Consider the following 11,235-nt stretch of genomic DNA (forward strand, 5'->3'; position numbering starts at 1 on the left):
TTCCCAACTTAGAAGGATGTAAGCTATCTGTCCTGCCACTACAGTGCAGACCACAAACCTTCTTAATGTAAAACAACTGGTCTGAAGCCCAAGAGCTTAAACTAAAAGGCTTAGAATGAGTTACACCAAGCAGTAATAAATACAACTGAGTACTTTTAAGATGACGCAAAAGCAAAATAAAGTAGGAAGAAACACAAATACAGTAAAAGCAGATAACATTTTTTTTTTTTTTTTTTTGAGTGAGCAAATGAGATGGGCCCAGGAGGAGTATCCAAGTGCAAATTTACAAGAGGGGCAGGCAGTTTCAAAGCCACCAAGATTAACACCAAGACAAAAACAGGGACGGTGGGTGGGGACCTACTGAAAAAAAGTCAGCTTCCAGCTAGATATTGCTCAATGCAACACAAACAAATCACTTTTAAATCGTGTATTTGATAAAAGTGCAGATAAAAATCTACTTAACTCCACTCATGTAGGTCTCAGTTGGCCAAAGCTCACAGTTTAAACAGAAAACAATTCACTGTACCACTTGTATAACACAGAAACCGAATAACAATGAGGGCAATTCACTGTACCACTTGTATAACACAGAAACCGAATAACAATGAGGTAAACTACCCCCACTTATCACTGGCTATGCAGGTTTTTTAACAAGCCTTAACTGAAAATACCACTTGTATAAGACCTACTGAAAAAAGTCAACTTCCAGCTAGATATTGCTCAATGCAACACAAACAAATTACTTTAAATCGTGTATTATTTGATAAAAGTGCAGATAAAAATCTACTTAACTCCACTCATGTAGGTCTCAGTTGGGACAAACCTAGTGAGAACTTGGTTCTGAATGGTTTAATTCCTACAGTTGCTTAATTTTGTGTTTTGTCATTATGGAATGGGAATTACAGTACTGTACCAAGTTCATCTTTCATTTTTGGCATTTGTCGCATTTCATACATTTTCACTGAAAAGTCATTGGAACAGTTGGTTTCCAAGACATTTCCCCTTTTGGGATCTGAAATTTGTGTTAAAGCAATTGACTCTTCTACCTGTTGAGACTTTGGCTTCATGGGCTTTTCTTATTTTGGAAAATACATTTTCTGATGGCTGTTATCTTACCAGAATTTCAACTTCAGGATTTATGGTCTTAAGTGCCGCATCTCATTTTTCATAGGGGTACTGTGCATATAAGAATACTCCTAAATTTCCTATAAAAAAAGTTTTGGAATCCACCTTAAATCAGTCTGTTTGGCTGTTTGCTTCTTAGGAAAATATAGTCCTGATAGGGTCATTCTTAGTAAGGTAAAACATTTTAGCTTAGGTGCCTAGCACTGCCTCTGCATCACAAAAGAACCCTGCTTCACTTCAGATTACTGCTAACAACATATGTAGATTCATAACCCTCTCCCCAAGGAGAGGACACCATTGCGGCACTCAAGGCAAAAACGGCTGCAGCACATTAGAGGAATACCATTCTACTTGGAGCTCTTGTCTTCAAACTGATCAGGAAAGTTTCCCCTCCTTTGCATACAGACTACAAGAAAGATCACTCCCCTGGGCAGCCTAAGATTGTTCTTAATCTCTGCTCCTCATCTGCAGTCCCCTACAACCACCAGACTAAAATTCACATTTATTTATTGACATTTGTTAACCGGGTTAGTCCAGCTGGACCAGGAGCCCTTTTTCAGTGGAGACCGAGGAGAAAAGCTCCAGTTACAAACAGTTTAAGTATACATAACAGTTTAGTTTACAATTAAAAAAACAATTAGCAGTAAAATTTAAAGCAATTCACAGTGATAAGTTAAGAGGCATAACAGGGATAAGATCAGTAACAAAAAGTACAAATAAGTACTGTACTTCAAAAAAAAATTTTTTTTTTGTTTACAAATAGCTTCTGTATAACTGATGTGGTAAGGTGTATAGCAAGTTGTAGTACTTTAGGAATAGTACAAATTATGAGGTGTGTGAGATGAGAGTGCATGAATGGGGTGGAAGGGATATCTAGAGGTATAATGTGATGGAGAAAAATATGTGGGAGATGATATGCTGAGAGGATTTTGAGATTGTGGTAGAAAGGAATAGTATTGGAGTGGTAAAAAGTATGCTGAGAAGATGTATGGGATTGTGGAGTACAGAATAGTATTGGAGTTGGGTAGGGTCATGACAAGTACAAGTTTTGGTACTAATAAAGTGTAGTCTGAGTTCTTAAATTGTATAGGGTGTGTCTTATCGTGCTTTCTCTATCCTCACACCTAAAGTCACACTCATGAAAATTCAAGTGGAGCTGGGAAAAAAACAGTCACAAGTAAGCTCCTTGTGATGTTTTATAAGGTACTGTTGATTTCATAAATTCCATCTCCACACACACACACACACACACACACACACACACACACACACACACACACACACACACACACACACAATATACTTTGTGATTCTTACTCCTGTCGTTGCTATCCTGCTTACATCTTTCCGTCTTCCTTCCTTCCCCAATATTTTCTCCTGCTTCCTGACCTCTCTATGACTTATCACTCCCAATTCTCTGAGATTCCAGTATTTCTGTCACTGTATGGGTCTAACACATCTGATTGTCTTCTAATGGCTGACATTTCATGTACTGAAATACCACAGTTTGGGCTTTTATTCGCAGCATAAGCTAGATCAGCCTCTCTATCTATTGAATGTGTTGATTTTTGTATTCTATAAAGATTTTGTTGTATGTATTCATCACTCCTTTCTCTCATCCCAGCATCCACTTTTTGGAATCTGAGCTCGTGCCAACAAGAAAGCGGTATTTAGTATATCCACAGTAATTATTTTTTTAATCAAGGGAAGACCGTAGCTGCTTGTTTGGTAGGTACTTTTGGCAGGTACATTACTGCTTGGACCAGTTGCTGTACTGGTAAGCTGCATTAAGTTGTTACATCCTTAGCAGGCAAATTACTGACACAAGTTAAACTGCAGATGTAGCTACATCATCTCCTGATTTTTGAAAGGTTTTCTGCAGGGATATATGTGATACTGTGATCTGATTTAACTCACTCAATTTCCTCAGACATTTTTGTTTAGATGTGGCCTTCAGAACTAGGGCAGAAATAAGACATTTTTAATGGACCTCATTCTTGATATTTTTCACCTTCCAGTTTAGTAAGCACCTCCATGCTTGTTATAAATGCTAAATACAAGTCTGATCTCTAGTCTTAGTAAGGTAAGTAGGTTGGCACCTACTGTAATTCTGGATCTACAGAGTAAAATTAGGTGGGTCTGACCCACTTTTTGTAGCTCTGGATGTTACATATTCAGTATTCAGGCAATGTAAAATATATTTTTCCATGTTCTGGTTCAGAAAGTGGTCAAGAACTTTAGAAGGAGGGTATGCACCTCTTTTAATGGCATTCATCTGCCAGCATCATTGGAAGGGCAGTCACCTGAAGAAAGAGTGGACCTTTTTTTTGCATTCTAATTCTGACCCATGTCTTGGGTCAATGAGGAGATTAAGGAACATGGGGAAGCATCACACTGTTGCCAGGTAGGGTTTTGCCAAATTCACTCCCTGCTCATCCTTGTCCCATCCCCATAGGCTGGGTGCAATGATCTGTGTCATGTCTTTCAGCTTGAACCCTGCCACCATACAGTACAACATTCCTTACGAGTCCCTGGTCTTTGCAAGGTGTCATACACAGTGTGTGAGTGCCCCACCCACTCTTTGATGGCAATGCCCATCCTCTGTGCTGTCAAACATCCAAGTCACTACTTAAACCCGGGTTGTTTAGGCCATAGTCTGGGCTTTGTGCCTGCCACTGGTGCAGGTTAAGGAAGGTTGAAATTTTACTGAGCATTCCCTCTGGAGTCTGGAAGAATGCATTGCTGAAGACCATTTTGAGTTCATTCCATGAAGCTCTAGACTTAAGTTAGGTGTGTACTTATCTCTTTGGTGCTTACAGCATTCTGCATGTTTCTTCGTTATCACCGAATTGTAGCAGGGAAAACATTGAGGAAAATGTTAGGCAGCTCTGAATTTGTTGTAAAGGTGAAGTGCCATGGGAGAGCTACTTAAAGTATGTACAGTATAATTGATTGTGGGACAAAGTAATGAGTAAGGACCTGCTAGTTGGTATGCTCCCAGACATCAGAAGTTGCAGTAAATATTGGTTAGTCACATCTGCCACATTTTTTAGTTTGTTTTTGGGGGTGGGGCAGCCAAGAGAACCTGTGCTTCAGGAGTTTTGAAGAGAAAAAAAAGTAATGCCTTTTATGTACTGTACTTTTATGTACATTATGATGTCAGCAGGGGCGGTGGCAGGTGGCGAACTGCTGAAATGTTCAGCTCTGATGGCCAGCTTTGGTGGCGAAGCTCCCCATTAACAGAATCTTTTAAATACAAATGTTTTGATGAGTACCTCACATTAAGTATTTCTTCTTGTGTCCCCTTGAGAAATCACTGTTTTAAATGCCTTATAAGACAAGCTCTGAAACTACTTTTACATGATTCTTCAGAAAAGGGCATCTTATTAAAAAGCAATATGTTTTGTGGCTTCACCTACCTCATTAAATGTGTTTAGCTATTCTGTAAGTAAATTCAAAGTACTGAAGTTCAAGCATTATAAATGCACATATGGATTTCTTTTTTTTTTTTTTCTTTCAGGGGTTAGTCAAGTTTCGCTGCAAACGATCACCATTACTTTATGCAAGTACTTTCCCACTGCAGCAAACGGAGATTACAGGCTTCAATCAGATTTTACTGGAGAAAATCTAAATTGTACATTTTTGTGAAGATGTGGATTCTGGTCCTGTACTACTTAAAGCACTTTATTGTTCTTGTCAGGATGTGTGTCTAGTTGTCTGTATACATGTTTGAAATGTACACTACAGTATTTATCATGTTGAATTATGTTCATTGTTATACTTCACCCTTGATTCAGAACTTTGGATAGCCTAAGTGTTCTTGCACAAGTGTTGTCTTACAGTGACAAAATGTTGCTTTTTAATTGTGTTTTATGTAAAGATGCAGAACTTTAGCTATGTGCAGTGTACATCGTTACATTTCATTCACACAATGCTGGACTTTCTGAGGTACTTTAAGCCTATACACCAAAGAAGTAGAGCAGAGAAAGGAATAAGAAATTGAAGTCTTTTCCTTGGACTGCATTTTCCTTATAATACAGAAAGCTAATCACAACTGGAGCTTAATTTATGGCGGACATATCTGATGATATTGCACTGTTTGATATAGTACACTTATAAAAAACACTTAACTGTTCCTCAGAAGGACAGCCTATCAATTTAGGCTGCTTCATATTCTTTTGATGATGTCTGCCAAATTTCTAATGTAAACTGCCTAGCAATGCTAATTTAAGATTTCTCTTTAAAAAGTGAATATTGCTGAAGTTATTTGCACTTTGAATTTTAATACTGTGCCTTATAATTTGTTTTTAATTGATATATTTGTGTGTTCAGTACTTCTATAAAAACCTTGTCTGCAAACTGGTTGGTTTTAGTGTTTATTGACCTGTACTTCAGATGGCTATATGGTTTTAAGATTTTATTAATTTTGAGTAATGACCATTTACCAAATCTCAGGTTTGTTGTCTTGACATTGCCATGGCTTTATTGCTGTAAATGGTAAAAGATGCACAGTTCACAGCAAACCCAGGTACTGTAGAGATTGACTGGAAACAGGTAGCTGCTTTGTAATGGAACGATTTGTGGATGTGATTGTATTTTCTTGGTTCTGCTTCATTGAATCCCACTTATTTTGAAGACCTGTAACTTAACTCATGGTTGTACAACCTCTGAGTTGGTTTTAAGTAAGGGACTGCAGGAGATAAAATGCCCCTGCAGTGAGGCTTTGTTAGGTAATGGATGTGATCAGTTCCTTAAGTACTCCATCAGTGCTAAGTCAGCACTGAGTGGGCCAGATTCTGCTATCGGGTCTTTACTTACAATCTTTTCAGGTTAGATTGGAGACAGCTTGCTCTCTTATTACTTATTTTTTTTCAGAATGAATGTCTCTCTTTAGGCTACTGCCCTAGATAATTGATTTTAAAAGTTTACTTGAACCTCTGTTATATATTGGCAAAGGAATATAAAGTAATATCTGCATAATGTTTTCTTTGCTTAAAAGTAGACCATAAGTCAGATGAGTTTGAATTCTAATTAAACTGTTCTTCATCAGGTACAGAAGGATGTTTTGCAAAAATCCCAAATTAAAAACAATAAAAGTGGTATCCGTTTTTCAATGTAAAAAGCAGATCTGAGGGTCAATTTTCATTCTGTCCTACACTGATGAATTTGGATCTGATCCAACTTGGCCGTTACTAAAGCTTTGTGGTAACCAAAAAGTTCTTGAGCTCCTCCCTTACGCATAATGCACCAACCTAGGATACCTCGGGTCTCATTTGCTGCTTTACGGGAAAGACGTAGTCAGCCTAGCTCTCAAGTTTTCAAAGATAAGTGACTATTTTTCTCCATTAAAATCTCCTAAAACCTAATATCTTAGTGTTCCTTCTTACCTTTCTTAATCCTTACACTTACCCTTATATGAGTGCATAGTTTTTCAATTACCATAGCTGGTAATTTCACTTTATCCCCTTTTCCTTTTCATCTTTTAGCCTTCCGTAATTATAAATCTGATGTCAGCTTTCATTCTATCCTCAACTGAGCTAAACTGGTTTCTAAAGCTCATGGCAACTAAAAACTCTCAAGCTTCTCCCTTACCCATAATGCACTATAACCCTAACTTACCTCAGATCTCATTTGCCACTTTCAGTGAAATATATGGTTTACCATACTGCTTCTACAATTTCTAAAAAAGTGTGTTTTTTGAAGTTGATTTTCTGTTGTGATACAATGTCAGAAAAAGGCACCACTGCTTTCAAAAAAGTGCGTTAAATGTGGGCATAAGCTTCCCATGTCCGATGCCCACCCTTTGTGTTTACTGCCTTGGACCTTTACATTTACATGAAAATTGTTCTCTATGCCATGGATTTTAAACCCAGGGTGCTAGTAGAGCGATAAAACAAACTTATCCTTAAGGGTTTATTACTTTCTGCCTTTGGAGAGGCTTTATCTGAAGATCAATCTCCCAAATCTACACTATCAAAAACTTCTCCAAAACTTTTGTCCTCCATGGTTTTGGAGCCAACCAAGAAATGAGCCAAGATGGATCCAACCTCACCCTCTGATCTGAAAAGAAAAAAACTGATAAACCTGACATCCTTGGATCTGATATCAAAAGTATTTGAGCCAACCACTTCCAGTGCGACTAGCTCAAGTGTCATTCAACTACCCTGAACAAGATACTCACCTTCTGTGAATTTGGTGCTGTCAAGGCTGCCATCATCATTTTTGGAATATCATAGACTCTGGTCCCCATCTATTGTTTCCACTCGCTCTTCCAGAAGTTTGATGGAGGAAGATGTGGAAGGAGTGATGCAGAAGATCCTCTTTGCGCAGAGTCAGATAGGTGTCTTACTAGATAAGCAAAATAACGCTGCTGGATACTGCTGGTTATATAAAAGTATTTTAATACCAAAAAACCAAATGATACAAACTGGATGAGCGCTTTCGGGTGGTTACCCTTCCTCAGATAAAACACATTATAACATAAAACTTCTTTTAAAACAAACTCTGTCCAATCAAAATCAATATCAATCAATAAAAAACCCGCCTTTTACAAAGGGTGGGCTTAAGAGGAACTACATCATTCAATCCTGGAGCCCTATGTGCTGTCAATTCCAGGATCCATTTAGATTCAGCCAGATCTGTGTTCAATCTGATATTTTGCTTATCTTTGGACTTTTTTATACGTTTTGCTGGGTTTTGGCAGAGCAACGATCCTTTTGTCTTAGGTGTCTTACTAGCTCCTACCCCTTCTGACTCCTTGTACCATCTGAGTCCCTGAATCCAAGCTATCCGGCTCCATCTGGCTTGGATCTGAAGATAGTAATATCTTTGGATCTGAACCTCACTCTGAGTGCTCCGATTCAATTGGATCCAGAGAACTCTGAGCCGAAGCTTCCCTGTTGGATGAGGTGTTGGGAGTCCACTCCAAAGTCTGTGCACCTCGAAGCCTCAGCACTGGATAGCTCAGCTTTGGCTTCCACATCAGGGAGATTGCTTTTGGACCAGGAGAAGACAGCAGTCCAAAAGCTTGTCTTTTTGGATACAAGGTCTTCTCTTTCTCCGGAGCAGTCTGCACCTTCGGGAATGTGAAAGAGGGTTTTCTGTGCCTCGGCAGAATGGAAGAATCCAACACCCTCTGTTCTTAAGCCTTCTGTCTTGATGTGTCGACACTCAGAGCCTCATCACTCTTTACCACAGGGACAGCCAGTCTGAGACCCCCAGGTTTCCCTACAGTGTATCTTGATTTCTTCCAATACCTCCCCAGAGCATCCCACTGAGGAGGTCCCACTGAAGATGTGTAAGAGGAAGCAGTTGAACTCTCCAGAGGAGTTGATCACAGAAGATATAGACTTTGAAGGTGAAGGGTCCCCACAGTTATCTCCTTAAGATGTCTATTTGGAGACATCCTTGAAATCCTAAAACAAAGATGTGTCTGAATGCCTAGCAACCCTTTATCTGAGGAGTCTGTATTCTTGGAGGCTTTTGATACGCCCATCTACCTCCTGGGTTACTCTGCCCTCCGATGAGCTTATTTAGTCGCAGTGGGTGTGAAAGGAACCTGACACAGTTGAACCCATATCTAGGAGACTGAACAAGATTATGCCACCTCCTTTAGATGAGCAGTTTTGGGGAAAAGGGCTGCCTATCAATGCCATGGTTGTGGCAGTGGCCACCAGAAAGAAACTTGCTGAGGAATGTTCCACTGTTCATCCCCATAACAGAGAGTCTAGGGGGATGGACAGGTTTGGGAGGTGTGTCTATGCTTCATTGATCTTTGCCTTAAGGTCGCTGAATTATTTGGCACATTTTACAAGGTTACAGAGGGATTTGATTAAGGAACTATCAAATACCCTCTCAGGATCAATTTCTGCAAAGATCCAACCATCTGTGACTTCTCATTTGGCTACCCTGCAATGTATTTTGAATTCTTCCATGAGGCTCCTTTTGCATGTAGCTGAAGGAACCTCAAGGGCAGTGGGTTTAGGCATTTCCATGAGGAGACATGCCTGGATGTGCTTATGTGATTTTGTGGAGCCCTTCAAGTCTTGGTTTGTCAATGCTCCTTTTGATGTCAGTTTTTTGGCCCCAAAATGAAGGATACATTATCCAGGTGTGAGAAGGATGGAAAGGCCCTATCTGCTGTGGACGTACATTTTTCAGCCCATCAAAAATTTATAACTAGGAATCAACAAGGTGGTCAGAAAATGTGGTTCAAGAAATCCCAGGGTACTTCCCAGGACACACACAGAGGAAGTTCCCCAAGAGGAAGAGGAGGTAACTCCAGTAGTCGACGCCACCCCCTTGTCAGAGGCGGCCTGCAAAATCAGGAGTCCAGAGATTTTCTTTGACAGACCTTACCAGCACTCCTGAAAGGAGGCCTGATTGTCCACCTCTGGAGGAAATCTGGGTCGATTATCCTGTCGATAATTGGTGCACTAGAGAGCCTGACTAGACATAACAAAAGATACTTGGATGCAGAGGATTATTTACAGAGGTTGTATAATAGCCCCCTTCTTCCTCCATTCTCAAGAAAAATCCCCACTATTCCACCCAGTCAGAGGGAAACAGGCAGCAATTAAAATGCAAAAGCTGGGAAAAAAAAAAAAGCGTCATCCAAGACGTCCCACCAGACCATGTAGAATCTGAAACACACTCAAGGTTCTTTTTAGTGCCACTGAAAACGGGGACTGGAGATCAGTTTTGGATCTCAGCAATTTAAGCAAGTCACTTTGACGCACCAAGTTTCGGATGGTCATGGTTCAGTACATTCTCCCTTTTCTGGGCAAAGATGACTGGGTGTGCAATTTAGACCTTCAGGGTGTTTATTATCACATAATGATGAACAGACTCTCCAGAAGGTACTTGCACTTCTGGCTGGGAGCCGATCATTACCAATTCAGAGTTCTGCCCTTTGGTCTCTCCTCAGCCCCCAGGGAGCTCACCAAATGTATGTCAGTAGTAGCAGCTCACTTGAGATTGCAAGGATTCCAGGTGTTTCCATATCTAGATGACTGGCTCGTTACTGCCCCAACTAGGCATCAATTAATAAGGGCAAGAGATCAGGTTCGCCAGATGTGTTCTCATCTGGGGATAACCATAAACTACAAGTTTCAACTGGAACACCCAACTCAGAATTTAGAATTCATAGGAGCATTGTTCAACAGAAAGTTAAGGATAGCTTCACTACCTCCCTCAAGAGTTGAAACTATAAGATCTCTGGTCAGAAAAATAATAGTCATCTTCTCCTTTTGGCTTTTCCCTTTAGGGGTGTCACAGCTGAACAATGGTCTGCAGAACGATTGGCAGTAGAGTTTTACAGTGTCAAGTTGCCAGGCCAGCACCCAACCTTCCACAGAAGATGCACACACTCACACCTAGGGCCAATTTATAGTGTCCAGTACACCTGCAGCATGTCTTTGGGATGTGGGAGGAAACCAGAGCACCCAGAGGAAACCCAAACGACTGTAGGGAGGAAATGCAGACTCCATACAGAAGGCACCAGGTCAGAAAAATAATCTGCAGTACAAGTTTTCAGCTGGCTTGTTCCTTCAAACTCTAAGATCAGTGTAGTGGCAGTAACACTAATGCCTTTAGCCAGATTTTACACAAGGATTCTACAGTGGATGCTAGCAGCTCAATGGTCAATACTTTACCAACCCATGTCAACTCTGATATGAATCACTAACATGCAAGAGAGATCTCAGGTGGTGGATTCAATCAGATCAGGTTCTACATGGCTCAGTTCGTTCTCTCTCAGCCTAAGGCCATAGTGAACACAGATGCTTCATATTTGGGGTGGACGGGCACTTTCTGGGGAAAACAGTCCAAGGCATTTGGTCCACCGAAGAGACTGATTTGCATATCAATGTCCTAGCGATAAGAGCAGTGCTTTTAGTGTTGCAAGCCCTTCATAATGTTCTCCCTTTAGGGATGATTGCACTACAATACATCGGTAGTTTGGTACATCAACAAACAAGGAGGGACCAGATCTTGCCCCTTGTGTTGAGAAAGCTCTGAGTGTGGCAGTGGATGATCTCATCCAACCACTTTCTCATTGCAGTACACATTCTGGGTAAGTCCAAAATGATAGCAGGCAAGCTGAGCAGGTGT

At 40.4% G+C, this 11,235-nt stretch overlaps 1 protein-coding gene across 1 annotated transcript in view; it reads left to right on the plus strand.

Annotated features, from left to right (window-relative positions):
• The window catches only part of MYO19 (myosin XIX), a 1,187,636-nt gene extending 1,182,159 nt beyond the window's left edge, over positions 1-5,477 (plus strand). Inside the window, exon 18 of the mRNA XM_044054569.1 lies at positions 4,646-5,477. Coding sequence (XP_043910504.1) covers positions 4,646-4,756 — 111 coding nt within the window. The 3' untranslated portion in view covers positions 4,757-5,477. The remainder of the gene's footprint in view (positions 1-4,645) is intronic.
• Positions 5,478-11,235: the final 5,758 nt, after the last annotated feature.

Source organism: Protopterus annectens, chromosome 13.part0 (assembly GCF_019279795.1).
Source record: "Protopterus annectens isolate FY-2018-M chromosome 13.part0, PAN1.0, whole genome shotgun sequence".
NCBI classification, from domain to species: Eukaryota; Metazoa; Chordata; order Ceratodontiformes; family Protopteridae; genus Protopterus; species Protopterus annectens.